Here is a 21,469-nt window from a genome sequence, read left to right on the forward strand (position 1 = left end):
AACAGTGTAATATTTATGTAGGACTTCAATTTTCATAACCTTCCTGCAGTGTGAATACTTGCGCTCTGGGATTGCCCACAAGTTCTAATTTCCTTGATTTCTGCCTAGTGAAAGAACAGTCTTGTGCATTAAGAGGTCTATAATGGGCACAACACTCAACAAACTTAAGTGTTAATGTAACACAAGTTCTTAGATTATTATTCTGGGCAGGTGTGAAATCTGTAGACACAAACTGTAGACATTTATTTTTTCCTTCCAAAATTGTGACCCTTTAGTGATTATTTATGAATGCCCGCCATACCTGTGTTTACCTGCCATCCATCTAGTTTGTGTCTTGTACTGTGCATAAACATGTGGGTCGACCATTGTCCTCTTCCTGCCTGCAGCTGTGTCATGCGGTGTGCCCAATGCGCCAGTGAACGGAGGTGTGCTCACTGCTGATTACTCCGTCGGCACACGGGCGACCTACTTCTGCAACAGCGGCTACCGGCTCTCCAAAGAGCTGACGACCACAGTCTGCCAGCCAGACGGCACCTGGAGCAATCACAACAAGATACCCCGATGCTTTGGTGAGTAGAGGATGCCTCGGAAAGATGGCAGGGAGTATAGAGGAGAAAAAAGTGATTTAGAGAGACGAGGCTGTCTCATTTGAAAGTCTTATAACATTTATGGCATCGATTCATGTAGTGTGTTACCTCTACTCAGAGGTGGCCAAATACTAAATGAGAGCTGAAAGATGATAAAGTTATGAAGGAGACGCAGATTGTTTTTTTTTTTTTTTGGGGGGGGGGGGGGGGGGGGGTGAATTGGAGACAGTATAAGTTAGAGTTTGAGATCATCTGAAAAGTGTGTAGGATATCAAAACAGGTTTCTCCAAATTGGACTATAATGGAAGGTGTGATGAAATAAGGGCTGCAGTCATACAGAGATGCAAGTTGCTGTTTTATTACAAAGATCCTAACTTGTTGGGTAGTGAGTGAAGAGGGATGGATGAAAGGGAGAATAATGGTTGAAAGCAAATCTGTAGCTGGCGCTGGGTAACTCTTTTTACAGGCCAGTGCAACTCCTCCGAGTTTGAAAGTCGGTGCAGGAAGTGATTGACAGCATTGTTTTCTGTTGAGACCAGTGTTTATTCCCTGCTGTATATATATGTCTCACAGTGAAAAGGGAAACAGGGTTTGTTTTGAAACTCATTTGGTTTTTGAAAGTGCCAATTCATAAATAGCTTTGTTGTGGAAAAACATTTGTCTAACTGTAAGGCATGGATTAGTTTATTCTGCTGCTTCAAATTTCCCTGTGCAGCGTGTGCATGAGGGATAAGAGAAGAAATTTATACAAAAGTCAATCCATTTGTATAATCCAGAACTACCACAGTAACTGCCCATAAATTAATTAATTAATTTCTTTGCAGTGATGCCGTGCCCCAGCCTTAGCTCGTTTTCTCTTGATCATGGGAAATGGAGGATAGTCAATGGTTCAAACTATGAGTATGGAACGAAAATAATCTTCACCTGCAACCCTGGATACTATCGTGTTGGCCCCGCCCACATCCAGTGCCTTGCCAACGGCGTGTGGAGCTGGAGAAACGAGAGACCTCGGTGTAGAAGTGAGTGACACAAACTACACACCTGTACATCTCTCAAATTTATAGATGCAAAAGAAGGGGGGGGGGACAGAGTCCATATTCCCGAAGGAGTGAAGATAGAACTGAGCCAAAAGAATAATATTCCTGGAAAATAACTCCTGCAGTTCATTCTTGAATTATGCTGAAAAATAGATCTCATTGTATAGACACAGTGTCAAACTCGCTATGCATGTCTGTCAATTCACTGAATAGATGGAATAGGAAGCATTTTTACATTGTCATCGAGCCACATTGAAAAATCTGTGTCCCGCCTTTCCTTGGGTATGCTAGATCCATAAATTGTAACGTTACAAGACTTAAAGAATGAACACCTTATGCACAGCTCAGTTAATCAGCAGCTCAAAGACTCACTTTTGTACTCTCACCTATTCCTGTCTCAGCCTAGGATAGATATTGTTTATTGCGGGAATTGGAAATAAAAGCTTTTTGCTGCCATGGGAACTGCTTTTTGAGAAGCAAAAAAGCTGAATAGCTTGTGTACTGGCAAAAGGTGATGCTAGCCAGCATGATGAAAGATGCTGGGACAAAGGCAAACACCATCATTATCCTCCCCGTGAAATAGTACAGGTCAGTCTTTTATCGCATTAAGGTCGGCAAGATGGGTGTAAATGACTGCTCTCCCATTGACTCTGAAGATGTAAGCCAACTTCTATCTCCTTATTCTTTCTCTTGTTCACTCTTACTCATTCTCCTGGTACCTTCTTCATCTTTTTCCTCTTCCTTTCCTTTCCTTTTCTTTTCCTCCTTCCTCTTCGTCTTATTGCAGTCATTTCCTGTGGCGATCTTCCCACTCCTCCTAATGGGAAGAAAATTGGGACCCAAACTACCTTCGGAGCATCAGCCATTTTCAGCTGTAACCCTGGCTATGTTTTAACTGGATCTACTGTTAGAGAGTGTCTCCTGTCTGGCCTTTGGAGTGGAATGGAGACTCTGTGCCTGGGTAAGCCAGGTTTACATGTTCTCTTTAACTTTTGAAGGACACCCTTGACCTAGGTTAAAAACTGCTGGCACTCTGCTCAGACAGAGTATGAGCATTTTTTTTTTTTTTTTTTTGATTGGGCCAACATGTCCAGAATAGAACCAGATGGGGAAGCAGAGGGTGGCTATAATTGCCTCTGTTGCCAAGTGTGTTTAGCCAATAACTGTAAAACATTTAGAAGATATACCATTTTTGTCATCATGCTGATACTCAGTGATGCCACTGGAACACATTAGACTGTTTCAGACCTTGCAGAGTTTATGAGGTCACGTTTGTCTTTTACCACCCATCACAGCATAGCATACCGCAGGCATGTAGCTGAGTTCAGAATTAAAATTTAAAGATGGGTTTGATTTGAGTGCTCTCTAGGTACGCCAGGAATTAAATATCAACATACAATGATGTGCAAAGGCTTGAGCCACCCCACACGTCTATACACTTTGCTAGGAAACAGGGAAATAGGTGCAGAGATTTAGTGAAACATGCATGGAAATGCAGTGTATAAAGCAAAAACAGCAGTTGTACAATTCTAAAAAGCTTTAAAGTCAATATTTATTCTTCAACACAGCCTGAACTCTCACAGGCAACGTTTCTTTAAGTGGTCTTCAGGAATAGTTCTCCAGGCTTCTGATAGTATTCCATTGTGTGTTTTTCTATCCAGGTACGTTTTACTGCATTAGCAGTGTGTTTGGTATCACTGTCATGCTGATAAATGAAGCCGTTGCCTATCAGATTCATTCCAGATGGTACTGCATGGTCAATTAAAATATGGCAATACTTTTCTATGGTCATCATTCGATAAATTTTGACAAGATCCTCAATACCACCAGCTGAAATGTAGCCCCAAACCATAAAGAGCCTCCACTGTGTTTTATAGTTGGCTGTAGATACTCACTGTTATACCTCTCTCCTGACTTCCTTCCCAAAATGTCAAGTAAGGATACCTCAGCCTTTTCTCCCTGTTTCCCTTCCTTAAGAATGGCTTCTTGACAGCCGCCCTTCCACTGAGACCATTTCTGATGAGGCTTCAGTGAACAATAGATGATCACCTGAAGGGTCAGATGCCTCTCTCAGGTCCTATGTGTGTGGTCTTCACTGGATATTTTTCACATTTCTTAAGGACATGACCTTTTTGTCTTTCACATGTCCAGTTTCCTCAAAAAATTTCAGGGCACACTACACATATGCCATGTTTTCAGCTAATAACACTTTGGGAGTCCTGTTAAACTGTGTTATCTTTAGCATTTTTCATATATTCCGTTAAAGAAATGGGAGGAAATTATTTTTTGGCTGCTAGAAACAAAATGCCTAAAGAAACAATTTACAATTAATTCTTTGCTAAGTTGTCTGTTACATGTAGACACAACACTGGTTCATCACTCGAGTTGGGTGACTTTTTAATGCTTACGTAAATGATTCATAGGTCAGTGTTAAATGGCTCAACAAACAAAAATGGTCAGGTACAAGGACAGGGCTGAATATGTGTGAAAAAACACATTTTCAAAACAAATAAACAAGCACGCTTTTCTTTGGAAGACCTCCAGAAACTGAAATGTTGCTCAAGGTCATTTAAAAAAATTAAAAGTCTGGCTCCTTGAAGCAAAATATAAATAAATTAGGCCTGGCTCAGGACTTTTGCACAGCACTTTATTGATAGGTTTGTTGGGGTGTGAGCCCATCAAAAAGACATACAGTATGCGCAAGCACTTTTAGTAATACCTGCACTGGAGTTTGTGAAACTTTAAATGTGAGAGCGGCTGTAGAGCCACAGCTTCTGTCAAACACTTGCCAAGCTATGCTGGTAGAATTTGTATAAACAGGACATCATGCTTCTGCTTAGCTTAGCACGGCTCATCACAGCTCAGTAGTATAGAAGAAAATGAGAAAATGTGTAATTGCTTGAGTCACATTCAAACCTGCCCAACAGCAGAAAGTGAATATTTGCCTCAGATGCTTTAGTCCTTTCAGCGGCAGAGTGGCAGAAGCAGTCCCAGCTCAGCTCGAGATTGGTTCAGTTCATTAGAAGGAAGGCACCTTTAGCTTGTTTCGTGATATGACTGACAAGGTTAACATAGCCAGGGACCTTTCGGTATAGTTGCCTACTTCAGCACTATCTTCACAGAATCTGGCTGCTCTCAAATGGAGTGTGATAATAAAATGCTCGGCTGAGCTTCTGGGTGCAGGAGTGAATTAGGGAAATCAGACTCACAGTCAGTGGCAATATCCCAGGTTTTAAGTGGCAATGGAAATCTCAGCAAGATTCCTGCTCTCTGAAAGGGATTTATTGTAGCTGAAAGTAATACGATTATGTGCATGAGCATATTGCACAGTTTTTAAGGAGTTTCGCGTTCGTCTCTCTCGTCTACTGTCGATGAGAACGGCAAAGTTATCATTACAAGTGAAGCTGATGGTATAAATATAGAAATGGAAATTCAGAGATAATGAGCTGAAAAATTTGTTTTGAAATCCAATATGTTTAACTAATACACTAACTGATTGCATTGTCCTGCAATATAATTCCAAGATATTGTTGTCAAAGTTATTCAAACATGGCAACACAATTAAAATTGTGTTTCTACCCTGCAGCTATCGCCACTTGAGGACTTTATTCTCAAACACATTCAAATCATCGAATGTTGTACTGAAGCGCTGAAGCACCATATGAATGATTGCAGTGCAAAAATTGAGCCTCTTTATTCTCAGAGTTGCACTGCATGTGTGTAACATGGTAAAAGTTCCATGTTACAGACAACAGCTGAGAAAGAAGCATATACATTTAGTAAATATGTTTATCGTATTTTTTTTTCTCCCCCACCACCCTACAGCCGGTCACTGTGGCATTCCAGAGCCGATTGTGAATGGGCAGGTGATTGGAGAAAACTATGGTTACAGAGACACAGTGGTTTACCAGTGCAACCCCGGATTCAGGCTCATTGGCTCCTCAGTACAAATCTGTCAGCAAGACCACAGCTGGTCTGGACATCTCCCAGTGTGTATCTGTAAGTACTTTAACACAACTTTTGGCTGCAGAGAGTGTAAGATGTGATTAATAAAACATTTTTTAAAAGCCTTTTTTTTTTTTTTTGTAATTTAGTAAATCTGAATCATGATGGACAGGATTCCTTGGGTTTGCATTTATGTGAGCGTCTGACAACATGACCTCCTGCCTCTGTGTGGATTGCTTGTCGCAGGCACGGCAGGCGTTGTTTGCATGAAAATTTGAGCACATATGGCCAAATGAATACAGCCTTGGTAGATGTGGAGACAGCTCCCTACAAGCTGTCTTACTCTTGATGGTGAAGTGCTCGAATGTGTCTCCTCAGCTTTGCTGACCGGAGCTGTTTAGAAGAAGGCATTCCTGCACAGCAAAAAATGATGCAGTGCAATTAAATGAATTTTATATTTTCTAAATCAGTTTGGGGTTTTTTTTTTTCTACTTTTTTAGTCACCAACATTTTGGGTTTCAAGTGTGATTAAAGTTCATATTTTAAGTATTTTGTAATTTAATTATGTAACACAGTTACATGTAAGTAGTTACTCCCCAACACATGGAACAAATAAGAGCCTCTTCCTTATTTCTATAGACATTATTTCTGTGTTTTTTTAAAAATATGACTTTTATTTTGATTATAAGGAAAAGCAAATACATATTTGCATGAAAAGTTTAGCCAAAAGCACGATCATTTAATTGCATTGTTGAACTCAGATCTGTAAATGTGTTGTAGTGAGAGTTTCCTGCACCGCCTTTAGTTTGACAAACACTGAAATCAGTCCATAGTCAATATGTAACCTTGTAATTTGTTTCAATCTCCAGTTCACCTATTGATGCTCTAAAATGTGCTGTTTGCCCTTTCACAATGAGGATCATGTCTTGACTCCTAATTCCCCCGTTGTCCTCCGAAGTTCATTATATGATAATGGTTCTCCTGTGATAGGTGTCACTGTACATGACCTCGATCATTGTTATTGAATTTTTCTCTCTCTGCCTTGTTCTCTCTGTTTTCCCACCCACTGTGTATGTTTCTCACCTCCTTGCTTTTCCCTTTTCTTTGTATCCTTTCTTTGCTGCCTTTTATCTTTCATCTTCTTCTTTCCCTCTGCTTTTGTCGCATACCCGGGTAATGTGCTTCAACTCAAGCTGTCACATGTGGCCACCCCGGTAGTCCTATCTATGGTCGCACCACAGGCGATGGCTTCAACTACAATGATGTGGTGCGCTTCTCCTGCAACAAAGGGTATACTTTGGAAGGACCCTCCACAGCTCAGTGCCAGGCCAACCGTCAGTGGAGCCAGCAGCCACCAACATGCAGGGGTAAGGTCCAGCCACAGAGCACCGGTAGAATGTACATATAAAAGCAAGTTTCTTGATTTTTTTCATATAATAGTGGCCAGTTTTATGTAGTACAGCTTTTTTTTTTTTGTATCAGAAGATCCATAAGTTGAGCAGGCAGCTGCCAAAAAGCTGACCTGGAGTCCAGCCAAATTGTTGGGTCACAATAGCTTCTGCGGGGGCTTTGTGAGTATTCAGGTGTGAAGCAAGGACAGCCACAAGAATTCAGCAGCCAGCAGATGTATCATGATCATTCAGCAATCAGCAGCCAGTGACTGCCAGATTGCAACAGCGCAGGCAACCGGCAAACAAGCAGAATGGATAGAGGAGGAGTTCACACATCTATTCATCTGAATGAGAGCAATCCCTACCTGCTCCACTTCTCTGGGTAGAGCATTAGGCAGGAACATCTGGAGCCTTAGCCTCAGAGCAAAAAAAGAAGAAAAACAGCAATAATGAGCTTACAGCAGAATGTATGGAAAGAGGAGTATAATTGGGAAATTGTTTCTACTGCTTTACAGCTAGTTTTTACCCCAGTGCTGCAGGGAGAGATTACTTTGAAGGCAAGAAAGCTCAGACTGCAATCAGTGGGAGAGATCTTATTGGGTGTGTCAGGTGAGGGCTGTTTTTTTTTTTTTAGTTGTGACCAATTGTAGTTCACCCGTGTTAGGCTCATTAGCGAGGTATTCTGCTTCCATGAAGGATCTTTGTTTCTGTGTGAGAAGGTGCTAAATGGTGTAAACTAGTTTAAAAAATTCACAGAAAAGAAGATAACAGATCATGAAATCATCAAATTAGAGAAATGCATCTAAGCAAACAAGCACTGTTGTTTTAATTGGTCTGCTACCTAGTGGACCAAGACTAGACTTTGCCCATTTAAAAATACCTCTCCTCTTGGCATGCATTTGGTTGGCAATTAGATATGTAGAGGCACAGTTTCATTACTCCAAATGGCACTGCAGAGATGGAACTGCTGAAAGTTAAAGAGTGAGATCATATTAAATTGTCATGACTCCCTTTGTCAAAAATCTGCCTGTTTCCCACATTATGCCAGCTTTGTCGTATTTGCATTATTGATTTAACTTGATGTGGCTTTGAACTTAATTTCACCCTCATCTGTTTTCAGCTGAATGGACCATCTTGTCAAGAGTGCAGTTTTAGAGACTGTAACTGTAACTGCTTCCAAAATAGATGCTTGTGAATTTGTGACAGTGCTTTTTTTTTTTTCATAAGGAAGTATTAGGTGATATTGTTATTGACAATGCCTAATATAGTCTGTGCTCACTTGTCTTCATGTTTGTAGGATAAACAGAAAAAGCCACTGATCAGGTCATGCCAACAGTTCTATTATTAACTCGCAAGTGAACATGCTGAGAGGCAGCATTTATGCAAAGTAGGCTCCAACCAAAAGGAAAAAGACTTCACATCTTCTGGAAACATCCCGAGTGATGAGACTGGGTTGAGTAAAATAGGCAATTTGCCACAAAACTATACTGTGTTGACTTTATACTCAATGACATGTTAAAGAAAATAGATCTTTATGGAATGCAGCTGATACATACAGTGTCTGTGACCACAGTAGATCGATTATAGGCAAAAAGAACCAAGTACCACATTACACATTTATAATTTATGACAACACCGTCACTGTGCATTAGCTGTACAAAGTGTTTGGCATTACTGTCTAATTAAGAATGACTGTTTGTTATAATTCATCTCCTGCAGTGCATTGGCATGACTATATGCATCCTGATGCCATGGCAACCACATGGACGGAGATCATACATATTCAAGATGGAGACGCTGCCAAGAAGTGAATACTCACGTTGGCTTATGTAAACATTACAGTCTTCAAAAGACATACATCAAAAGATTATTTACATGATCTTTGAAAAGGATCATTAAAGGATGTGTATGAAAAGTTTGCCAGGAGCCATTACGACAATATTACAGCCCAGTTATGATGAAAGGAATAACGATTATAAATCGAATCCATAAACAGGCACTCAGGGCAACGGGAATAGTTGGAAAGGGCAAGAGGCCTCTTTTCCTTTTTTTTTTCAACACTGAATTCAACAAGTATTCATTCAGCTATGCAGCTCCAGCAGTGATTGGCCTGAAATATCCTTGAAGCAATAATATTAATTGGACTGCTATCAGTATTCTGCTGTCTGCATTCTTCAGTTATGAACAAGTGAGAACAAGCTACTTGAGGAAAGAATGGGGGGCATGACTGCATTTCTCTGTTTTGTCTTGTTTTTTTCTTACAGTGGTTAACTGCACAGATCCAGGTATTCCTGCTAACTCTATCCGCGAAAGTAAGATCGAGCATGGTAACTTCACATTTGGCAGCGTCGTCTTCTACGATTGCAACCCTGGATATTACCTGTTCGGCTCCTCGGTGCTCACCTGCCAGCCAGTGGGCCAGTGGGACAAACCCTTACCGGAATGCATTGGTACAGTGGCACATTATTATAAAGCCTATGCAGTAAACTGGCAAATCATTTAATTATTGAAATTATAAGTAAAGATCTTTCATGTATTTTACCCAAATCCTTTGGGGTTTCATCAGGAAGGGCATCCTGCGTAAAAACCTTCCAAATCAAACATTCAGGGCTACTAGCTGTGAATAAGGGTGCAGCGAAGAGCAGCTTTTGTATTTAATGTCAAACTCCCAAGTAATCTGATTAAAACCTGTCGAGAAAAGTGTTAGAAAACTTTGTCTATGTCCCCTTTTGTTTCTAGAGTTTTAATTGTTTAAGTTGCTATACACTACGACTGTGAGCATCTGTGAAATGTGGGATGCCCCAGTGGCTTATGATTATGGCGCACTGTGCCTATCTGAGAAATTGAGAAACTGTCATGAGGCCAGTTGTTCGGGCAATAGCTAATGTTGCCTCAAAACTAAGCACTTAAATTGCAGCAACCATCATCTATATACTGTAGGGGTTATCTGAGGTTGTAATGTGGCTCTCAAACACCTGGTTCAGCGTGCACTCTGTTTCTGTACGAGTCTGCCAGCAGTAATGACCTATTTCTAGTGAAATTATCTAAAGTAAACCTCCACATTTTCCACACAGGCTCAAAAAGCACTTCATTTCATGGTAGAGAGATGACGCGCAGCATTTATTTTATCAAACAGAATAGTAATTAAAGAGATACACAGGAGTGTCTCTCTCAAATGTTTATTCGCTGCTCCAGGCATCAGTGACTCTTTGTTACGAAATTAGCTTTGCAAAATTGCAGAACCTTACTTTGCATTATGAGACTAAGCTGATTAAATGACAGCTCCTACAAACAAGCATAAAGGTCAAAAGAATAATAAACTAGCGGAGAAAGTGTTATAGCGGGATTTAGGCTCCATACAGCATATTCATGCTCTGTATTTGAACAGCGACCATTTTTATTTGTTTGGTTTTGTGCCTCATTAGGTACATTAAACATGAAATAAAATAATAGATGATATAATAAAGTGTCAAGTCTCACCCTTAATTTCAGTACTTCAATATTGAAAGAAGTGTTTGGGAGAGATAGCCACAGAGGCGCAGTGCGCTGATTGCAGGGGTTCAAAAATAAGCAGTTGGTAATTTTTCTTGGGTAGCTGTAGGTCATTTCAGCATTAGTTTGTACACAGAACACCTTGTGTCTCTGTTATTAGTATAAGGAGAAAAAATGTGATCATTCAGGGAAAGAAGCTAATCATGACCAGCCAATAATGCCAAAAATGTATCAGGCTTACTTATTGTGCCAGTTATGGGTACATCCAGAGAAGCGAGTAGCCACAGGAAAAGCAGAAAATGGCAAAGAACCTGTTAGACCGAGGAGTACAATTCTTTTGGATTACCAGAAAAATCATTTGTGCTGCATGAGCAGAGCCTCGAAGGATTCAGATACAAAGCCCTGGTGAGTCTCAAAAACAGAAATTCCAGGTTGTAGTTGTCAGAAACTTAAATGACAAACTGGAAGAGCTGGTGAACAAAGTTTTGCGGACTGACCCTCTATGAAAATGAGAGAATGAGGAAAGTTACTTTCTTGCAGTCAGTGGAATAAACATACAGGCATTTACTTAGTATTTATGATCAAACCAAAAGGAAAAATCCCGAGGTGTAAAGCAGCATTCTGTCTGCTTCGTTTTAGCTGAATGCTTCAAAACGCTGAACAAATGTTAGAAAATATGCACATAAGCTGAAAATAAGCTGAAGATGAGAATATCTGATTGTCTGAGTCAATCACCTGATCTCAGCCTGATTGAAATGCATTCTACCTCCTGAGGACCATGACAAAAAGGTAACTTTCAGAAAAGACCTGGGAGAAAATCACCAGAGAATACTCAATGTGACAGATGATATCTATCAAAATGTTTGACTTCATGCATATCATTCAAGCTACTTTTGATCCCCTTAACTTTTTGGCTCAATATTCAGAAAGTTGTCTTTACATATGTATATTCTATGAAAAACTACCCAAGTTATACTAAAACCTGGAATTTTAACTTGTTATTTTTTATCACTTTCAGATTGATTATCTTGTAGCATAAAGAGCTGAAAGAACAAACACATCTGTAACTGCCCCAGTACTCACAGTGTGACTGTGCATCAAATCAGTTTTTGGATGAAAAATGATTATGACAGTAGAGAAAGCAAATGCATTTCTCTTTTACACTCTAAGGCACATTAATCTACTCAAATTGTATTTTAAACCCAAGCTTCTCTGAACTCGGTATAGATTAAAAATCAAAGAAGTGCACTGGACTAACTGCTGCTTTTGACGGGGCGTCATTTGTGTCCGGCTGTGACACAAGATACGTCACATGATACACTTCATGTGCTTCATCCACCTGAGCTCAATGGATATTTTGATATTTTGCTGAAATGCTAACTAATGCATCCAAAATGGTTCCTCTCCCGTCAAGCTGTTTCTCTTACAACAGGAAAAATTCCAGCCATCCATTCTTTCACGCTAATAATCGCCCTCCTCCCTCTCTATCACGCAGAAGTGGACTGTGGCCACCCAGGGGTACCTCCGCACGCAGTCATGAGTGGGGAGAAGTTTAGCTTTGGCTCCACAGTCCGCTACTCGTGCCTTGGAGACCGCCAGCTAATAGGAGACGCATCACTCACCTGCCAACTGAATGGACACTGGAGTGGTCCACTGCCCCACTGCTCAGGTAATCAGATACACAGACGTTCTGGGCATGCAGTCCTGCACACATTCAATCAATAAAAGCCTTCCTTTTTCACTCATTCATTGTCATTTTCTAGTTCTAAATTATGCTGTTTGTAAAGTGGTAAGTAGTTCCGGTTTCTGGAGGACAGGCTGTTATTAAATTGCATAAATGTAATTTGTCAGTGCAAGGAGCAACACACACATAATTCAGTTAAAAAACATTTTTATTACATTTCCAGAAATGTAAAAAAAAAAAAATTAAACCAAAGCTAAACTACAATGAAAGGCCTTAGTGTGCTAATATTAATAGGATATTGGGTCAGATATCAGCCAAGTGAGCCAATTACTGCCCACAAATTAAAGCCCTGTGGAGCTCTTACTAGATTTACTGTACATTTGCTCATTATTGTGCACGATTTTCCCATCTACTTAAAGCAGTACTTCACTTTTAGAGCAGGCACTCCTGTTTATCTGACATATCTGCATTTGGCTGATGAAAACCAGAAAAAAAAATACTCTGAGCCGGACTAGTGCCAAAGCATAGCCCTTACTCATCGTTTCTCTTCGGTTCAGTGATCCAGAGGTGTTAGTTCGCACCTAAGCCAAAGAATTTGGAGACGCAAATGTTGCTTCCTGCTGAGACACTCAAATTGAGTGAGAGATATCACCCCTGATAAAAACCTCAATGCCGACTCATTTTTCTTTGCATAACTTTGTGTACTGCGTTCAGTACATTAGGCCCCTGACTCTCCTCTTGATGTTTTCTGAGAAGTGTAAGGGAAAAAAAAGAGGCTTATAGCATGTCTGCAAAACTTCAAACTTCCTCCTTAATCCCCCCTGAGCACTTTTCTCCCATCACACTTAAGCGTTCCTGACCGTTTAAGTGGATTCTCTTTACTGAATGTTCACTTTCTTTGCTCAACTCACTGACCCAGAAGTAATATTTGTAAGCAGACTTGTATGGCGGTTATTTTTTCAACCTCTTTAAATGGGAGTGTGAGTTCTCCACTTTTACCTTCAGTTTATTGCATTTGCTTAGACAGTTGGGAAGTAGTGAGGCAGTACAGAAGTTAGATTCCTTGAATAGTAAAGAGATACACATGACAGCAGAGTCTCAAATCCGTCTCCTGTAGTTTTCATTGCATTATTTCATCGCAAAACAAAGAAGCCCTCCGAGAGAGCAAACCTCCTTCAAGGCAGCTCACTCTTTGGGCAGCATTTACTTTTATGGGAATAGTGTTTTATTTTGTGTATATTCATTTTATCTTCTTTGTTCTTTTTAAACGTACTTTAAGAAGTTTATAGAGCAGTATAAACAAGTGCAACGTGCAGACTTTTGTTATTTGCCCTGTTGAAACTCATTTTTAGAATTTTGACATAATTTGGAATATAATTACTTTCTATTATTTTTATTTATGTGGATTCATTCTCTTTCTCTTGAAACCACTTTCTTTAAAGATAGAACACATTTTGCAGTCAACTTGAAAGAAAGGCAAATGTGAAAGTGAGGTCAGAGGTCAAATGTGACACGATATTTAGATGCAAACTGTAATGTGATATTAAGAATCACCATATACCAGTATCATTTCATAAATGTTGCCAATACCAACACAGGCAGCTGAATTTTTTAAAGTAGAGTTTTAACAATAAAAGATATTTTATGAAAGTTTGACCTTATTTGTCCTTGAAGAAGAGGTCAGAGGGCAAACCTGACATGATATTTTTAATCTTTATATAGTATTGTACTCTGTCTTAACAGTGCACACCACACTTTTAAGGTTTTTTTGTCAATCTTCTGCAAATAAATCATGAAGTTGACCTTGAAGACCTTGGTGGATGTAAGCCAGACTTTTCTGAATTGTTAATATGACCCCACTCTGCACCCCTACAAAGTTTTAGAAAAATTCATTCAAAGGTTTTTGAGCTATTGTGTTTACAGACAGAATGACACACACACAACACACACACACACAGAAACACTCAAAAAAACAGTGGAGGTAATAAAATGGAGAAAATGCAGAGGTTTAGTGAGGTATTCCTCTTTATTGGAACCTGCAATGTCTGGTGGGTGAAGATTTAAAGCCATAGAAACCAATAAAGCATATATTTTTACTATTTATGGTTTTATTACGCTAGATATTTTTTTCTTTTCATCACCTGTCACAAAAGCAGATTGGCAGTTCTTATCAAGAGGAGTTAATCAGCATCCTGCTGTTAATATTGTCACCTCCCTAAAATAATGGCATTTTGGTCATTTTTTGCAAAAATTATGGTTTTTTGTTTGTTTGTTTGTTTTTTACCCCAATCATCATATTTTTAGTATTTGGTTCAGTTTTTTGTGTTTTCTGAAAAACCTGAAAAAAAGGACTTGATTTTAAGAGGGTCTTGAAATGACATATTTTATTCCATCGTTCACTCTGATCTGTGCTTAGCCAATATGAGCTCAAATAGTGTTGCCCTCCGTATCCCTGCCCTAAAATGCCTCTGTCAGAGGAAGCCTATTTTTTTTACACTGCTTTATTCTTATCTAAATAAGTAAAACATTTAATGCCAATCTTGGTTTAATAGGTTCAAGTTAACTTGTCTATACTTAATCAGCAGCAATTCATGAAAAGTGAGATAAGCAAAGCAAACATGGATCCATTCCTATCTGTTTACATTGTAAAAATGCATTGGTGTGCTGCAGACCAGCAACTGCGGGTGACGACCAGAGAATTTAATTGGAAATAAATAACAATGTAATCCAGTAAATTAAAGGAAAATATGAGCTACAAATAAGCGCACATAATGTGAACTTTCCTTATATATATTCAGGTTACGAATTGCATTTTGTACTGAAACAAATTTTCTGTTCCTACAGCAGATGTTGCTGTCGTTTATAAGGAAAAACAAAATCTGAGTTTCTGATATCATCACAAAATTATTACAATTATATGTGAAGAATCTTGACCGCACACTTTTGGGAGCTATCAAAAAACTTCTGGCATAATGCTGGTTGGATATTTGACTACTTTTCAAACATCTAACTAGTTTGTCTCTCTCTTCTCCCCAGCAGGCTTGGTAGAAGAGAGAAACAAACTGGAGAGAATGTTAGCACCAAAGCCTTTAACACAATTAGCTCAGTGATAAACACGTGTTCCTCCTCTCAAGACCCACCTCACACCCTGCCTCCTACACAAAGGCAGAAAGAGGAAGGGCAGAGCAAGAAGAGTGGGTGGGTGATCACAATCTGAATAAAAAAAAATGTTGGTTTTCTGATACAGAGTTCAGGTCTTTGGAAAAGCTAATCTGAAAGCTTAATATTAACCTGCCTGTCCATTCAATGACCATCATTGATGTGTGTTTGCATCATCATCCTCTTATGACACCCAACTCTATTCGTGAGTCAACCATTTAGCTGATGTTCGAAGTTGTGCTGAAGTAGTAGTCTTCCTCCATTATTATTCTATCCACTCTGTTCAATGTACAGTACTGTGCAAAAGTCTTGATCCACATCATATCTTTATATTTTTTCTATGAAAATGGATGATAGGTCTTTTTTTTATCTCCCCTCAGCCCAACCGGTCGCGGCAGATGACTGCCCCTCCCTGAGCCTGGTTCTGCTGGAGGTTTCTTCCTGTTAAAAGGGAGTTTTTCCTTTCCACTGTCACCAAGTGCTGCTCATAGGGGGTCGTTTTGACTGTTGGGTTTTCTCTGTCTTATTGTAGGGTCTTTACCCGCAATACAAGGCGACTGTTTGTTGTGATTTGGCGCTATATAAATAAAATTGAACTGAAATTTAATTGAATTGAAAACGTTTTATATTAATTTTTAATAAAATCATCTTAAGAAATGGGAACAAATTATGTATTTTTGCAACAGACTGCTAGTAAGGACACAGTTTAAAGTTGTCTGCTATTCATCCCTCCCCTCTTAAGTGGCTTAAAAAAACAACAATGAAAACATTCCACTGAAAATGGTCAGGTACAAGGACTGGACTGAAAATGAATGAAAAAGCAGCCGATGTCTGAAGAAAAAGACCTTCAGAAAGCTTGGAGAACTATCGGTCAAGACTGCTTAAAAGAAAAATACAAGAAAGTCTGGCTCCTTAGAAGCAAAATATAAAGAAAAGAGAGATGGCTCAAGACCTTTGCATGGTACTGTAGCTGCAGGGTGTGACGCTTCCACATATTTGATTAGCAGGTGGTACAGTTTTCTTGGTTTCACCTGTACTCCTCCTAACATAACTGTAGTTATTGTAGCCAGGCACCTCAGTCTAATTTAAACACATAAACTTGCCACCTGAAGGCTTTTTCTTTGTCCATGTGATCAGCTCAAAGCTCTTACAGGTGTCAGATTTACCTCTTAGCCCACGACTATGTAAAATTCGTTTGACAGTTAAAGAGTGATATTGATGTTCCAGCAGCTTCCAGTTAATGGTAGGTGTGTGCCTTGGTGGTTTCTGGGTTGTTTACAACTATCAAAACTGATAAATGTGTGAAAATGTACTGGCATTGATATAGTACCATTCTAGTCTTACTGAGCACTCAAAGCACTTTAGACTACAAGCCGCATTTTAGCAACATTCATACAGTGCTTTATTCTATACAGTTTAAGCACTTTGTCTACCTCACATCCATGAACAATTTAGAAACACTGATTAGCCTAACATGTCTTTGGACTGTGGAAGGATGCTGGAGTATCTGGAAGAAACGCATACATGCACAGAAATGCCCAAATCTGCACTTAGCTCCTTGGATATTCCTTGGGCACATTTTAAATCATCACTAACACAAAGCTAAGAAGCCTTAGCCTAATAAGTGTCAAGACACTTTGGAGCTTTCAGACCCATCCATACATTTTCTTCCAATTCTGGAGCTTATCCCAGCTATCATAGTGTGAGAGGCAGGGTACACCCTGGACAGGTCATAGGACTAACACATACAGACAGATAACCATGTGTGCACACATATGGTCAATTTAGAATCACCAGTTAACCTAAGATGTCTTTGGAGCATGGGAGGAAGCCAGAGTACCAGGAAGAGACCCACACAGTCACAGGGAGAACATTCATACTCCACACAAAAGGCCCCAGTCAGGGTTTGAACCAGGAACCATCTCACTGTGAGGTGACAGTTCTAACCACCATGCTGTGTCAGCCTTTTTCACACCTTGGCAAAGTGGCTAACTCTCACCCATATCTTGTACAACTGTTCGAACTCATTATGTTGGAATATACAGAAAAGGGACATTCCTGACTTGTTTAAATGTACAGTGCTCATCTCAGGTCTGCGCTGAGCTCCTTGGACACATTTTATATGATCACTTAACATAAACCTTAGAGGCCTTAGCCTCGATAAGTTTCAAGACATTTTGGAACTTTCAGACCCATTGAATTAATAATGAGAGTGGGCTTGTGGATACTTTTAAACCTTATGTATAATTTTGGATTAAATTCTGGTGAGGTTTGTTTTGTTATTGTTTTTTTACTCTGAAAGATGTATGTTGAGCAATCACCCAGGCCCAGAAAACAAACAAAACCTTTATACCCCTGATGAATGCATGTAAACTGCCAACCAGAACCGTAAGTTATAGGTGCAGCATCTAAATACAGATTGAAAAAGGATTGATACAGAATGTAAATGCATTATTCCATCATGCTGTCACACAGCATTATAAATCACTGCAGCAGAGCTCCTAATTAACTATGAAAACTGCAGCTTATAATGGAAAGAATGAACCATTGTAGATCACTAGCTCATCATTAGGAGACTTGATGAATTCAGACCTGGCAGTAAACATCTGTTATGGCTGTAGCAGAAACTGGAACCACAACACAGCTGGAGCTCAGTTGTTGCCTGCAGGATCTAAAGTTGTGAAGCAGCAAACGCCTGCAGAGATTTAAATCGGTGCAAGTGTACACTTTAGCACCTAGTTTTAACTGGCACATCAGCTAAAAGAATTTACACAGTTAGCACAGCAATGTTAGCGAAATGAATGAGCTATCCATGTTTAAATGTTTCTCCCCTTTTTTAATAATTCCCTGTACGATGTCTCGTCCCTTGGTCCAAGTTCCTGTTTTGCTGCTTTACATGGATAGCTATATTTATTTACAGAAAGGTTGCTATATTGTCTAGAGATAGCTTTATCTGCGCCATGAAAATGCCACATTATAATTCGCAGAGAGTATTCATCACCAGTAGCAGCAAAATAATTTGGACTATGAATTCCTCAGAAGTCCAGCCCAGCATTAGCAGCAGTTTTCATCCATATATCCATCTATGCATCTATCCATCCTCTCATCTACCCTCCCTTGTTAATTAGTAAGATGGGTCTTAAAACCTCTTGCCAAGCCATTCCCCCCTTTGTCCTAGTCTGTTGCATGGCTGAGTTGAAGGCCTTATTATTTCCTCACAAAGGGAGCCTGGTGAACGGACATTAACTCCGATTCAAACCAAATCCACCACCATCCCAATTAGTGAGATTATAGCTGTCACAGTGCATGCCGAGACGGCCTGCCTCACCTAACCAGAGGAGACTAATGAAGTACCGACAGCTGCTGTGAGACACACACACACACACACACACGACCTGCGCACACACTGGCAAATATGTATGACTACTTTGTACATGCACACAGAGACAAGACCAAGTACAAGCGTAAACACTCACATCACTTGTATTCTCTTTAAGGCACACACATATATATATGGAGTCACATATACATTCACTGCCAAACACAAACTTATCTTCTCCAGCTGCGAGCCCTTGACCTGACAACTGTGGTTTGTTCACATTTGAGCAGTGGGATGTGTGTAGAAGATATGAGCTTTTTGTTTGTGCAGCAAGGCTTTGTCAACAAGTCCAGTATTACTGCAGCTGTTGGCTGCTCTGCAAACGGAGAGCGGCCACCACCACGCAGGCAGCGATGCACAGGGTGTGTGCACAGCTCAAGGAACAGAGACATCTATCCTTGTGTCAATTTGAATATCTGTATTTCTATATATCTGTAGCTCTCTGTTTCTAATACTCCACTTTTCTATCTTCAACTGCTTTCTTTGAGAGAAGGAAGCAGCAGCAACAGTGGAAGTGGTGGTTAGTGTTATGTGCTTCTTTCCTTTGCTCTGATGGATGTCCCCAGTGAATGCAAAACTACCCCACCCTAAAGACTGCAACCTGACAAATACACTGCTCAGCTAGGCTTTCTGTTCATCGCAACGTAAAATCTTCAGCAGTCATGGCACTGCCCTGATTCCATACCTGTCATCTCTCGCTCATTTCCTATGGCTTAGAAAGAGAACATGTCCTATTTCTTTCACACAACAGAGACAACCCTAATGGAAACATAAAGAGAATTAACAAGAGAGACAGCACATTTTCATATGATTTAATTCACAGGCATGCATGATAGGTAGTGCAAGGTGGTGACACTGAAAGTACTGTATGTTCCTCCACAGAACAAAAGACAGGAGGTATAATTCAAGATAATGAAAAAAGCATTTATCTCTAGAGGTCAAACTGTATTTATCATTTCTCATAGCCACAGCTGGTTGCCTTTTAATGCTGGCCCTGCTGTTTTTATGGACAGAAAGCTCCTGGTGTCAAAACTGTGAGAAGTATTGGTCCTCCAGGCTGTTGGCATGGTGACAACTGCTCATCAGTGCATTGTATGTTTTATGACTGGTTCCTGGAAGGCTCAGAAGTTATCCAGTTTGAGTCTAAGCCCTCGCTGTATTGTCTTCTGTCTGGCAGACAGAAACATTGTGTTGTAATTGACTGCCGTACAAACTTAAAAGGATCCATCTGTGAACATACACACAGAGCATGAGGTGGATGGCATCTCCACTCTCTTGTTTTCATTGCTCGATGTCTGGTTATCTCCCATTGCAGGCGACTCGACGGGCACCTGTGGGGATCCAGGCACACCTGCCCATGCCAGCAGGGAGGCAGGGAACTTCAAAGTGCGCAGTAAAGTGCGCTTCACCTGCGCAGTGGGACATACACTGTATGGCTCAGCAGAGAGGATCTGCTTTCCCAATGGGACCTGGTCTGGCAAACAGCCGTTCTGCAAACGTAAGAGAAACCTTTAAAATATCTCTTTGATGTTATGTATGAAACACATTGGAGTCGTGCAGAGAGCTAACACACAAATATTTCTTTACACAAAGCCGCACATTTAAGCTCGTACAGATACACAGAGAGCAGCATGGTTCCATGGGGCTCGGTATTGAATCCTGATAGTTTCTCTTGTTCTGATAGAAATGTGCCTGCAGCCCTGAATATTAACAGATATCAGGTATGAAGGGCTTTTTTTCAGTGGTCAGGTTTTGAACCTCATTTGGGTTATTATTGTATCCGGGCAAAGTTCACAAACCTCTGCTTCACGTTAAAGGATAACTCCAGCTGATAAAGTGGTGTTTACTAACTAGCTGATGAAAACTGCTATATAACATCTCATCTCTCTGGAGAGACTCTAAAGTCTTACAATGTAACTCATGATCATGTCAAGGGTGAGTTTGGGATGGGCTTGAAGATGACACATTTCTATCAGAAAACTGGTGAAATAACCCTTGGGCACACAATTTAAAAGACCCTGGTTGCATTATGGGAATGTCTCTAGTGTTTTAAGGGAAGACTTGAAACTTAAAATTAGAAAATCCCAGTCCTTCAAAAAAAATTTTAAAGTATAATACAAATTGCTGTAATGCCACTTTGACAAAAACACATTAAAGAAAAAGTTTTACATTGTATGCTTTTCAGAATCCAGTATTCAAACAAGTATTTTGTAGGTATGATACAAAGAATCAGCATAAGCTGTGGTATCTACAATTTTCAAACAGGACCCGGCTTTTGCTTAAACACACAATATATGCAGCATATTGGCTGCATTCTAGCACATACACAAATGATTGCAAAAGCTCACAAACGCAGTACTGCACCAGATGGATAAACAGCTCTCTGCTGCAGTCTGGTATTTTCTGCCAGCACATGGTGCTGTGACTAGCTTCCAGATTGCAGCCGAAAAATTCATTAATTCTAGACACCTAAAGCCAAGTTCCTTTTGGATTGTGATAAATGAATCATTGTGGATTTTGAAGATATTAGTTCACAGAATGCCAGCTCTGCGTCTTGCATAAATTAGCCCCAAGGGTCAACCGGATATTGATGTAAATGTTTGACTGCTTCTCCTCTCCTCTGCTTACTGTCCACCAGCTTGAACGAGTGCCAGTGTCATTTTTAATACAATCGGCAAATGTGCAGGTCCTCTGAACCACTCTGCTTTTCATTCCGTCTCCCATATTTCTTTCCTTATTTTTCCCCCCTTTCTTTAGCTTTCATTTCCCCAATGCCGGCCCTTTCTCCTGCTCCT

At 40.0% G+C, this 21,469-nt stretch overlaps 1 protein-coding gene across 1 annotated transcript in view; it reads left to right on the plus strand.

Annotated features, from left to right (window-relative positions):
* LOC115794073 (CUB and sushi domain-containing protein 3-like) overlaps nucleotides 1-21,469 on the plus strand; it is a 238,215-nt gene that overhangs the window by 181,011 nt on the left and 35,735 nt on the right. The window contains exons 50-57 of the mRNA XM_030749325.1: nucleotides 387-569; nucleotides 1,412-1,606; nucleotides 2,412-2,585; nucleotides 5,450-5,623; nucleotides 6,763-6,936; nucleotides 9,225-9,410; nucleotides 11,948-12,121; nucleotides 19,990-20,172. Of these exons, the coding sequence (XP_030605185.1) occupies nucleotides 387-569; nucleotides 1,412-1,606; nucleotides 2,412-2,585; nucleotides 5,450-5,623; nucleotides 6,763-6,936; nucleotides 9,225-9,410; nucleotides 11,948-12,121; nucleotides 19,990-20,172 (1,443 nt within the window). The remainder of the gene's footprint in view (nucleotides 1-386; nucleotides 570-1,411; nucleotides 1,607-2,411; nucleotides 2,586-5,449; nucleotides 5,624-6,762; nucleotides 6,937-9,224; nucleotides 9,411-11,947; nucleotides 12,122-19,989; nucleotides 20,173-21,469) is intronic.

This window comes from Archocentrus centrarchus, chromosome 16 (genome assembly GCF_007364275.1).
Source record: "Archocentrus centrarchus isolate MPI-CPG fArcCen1 chromosome 16, fArcCen1, whole genome shotgun sequence".
In the NCBI taxonomy this organism is placed as follows: Eukaryota; Metazoa; Chordata; class Actinopteri; order Cichliformes; family Cichlidae; genus Archocentrus; species Archocentrus centrarchus.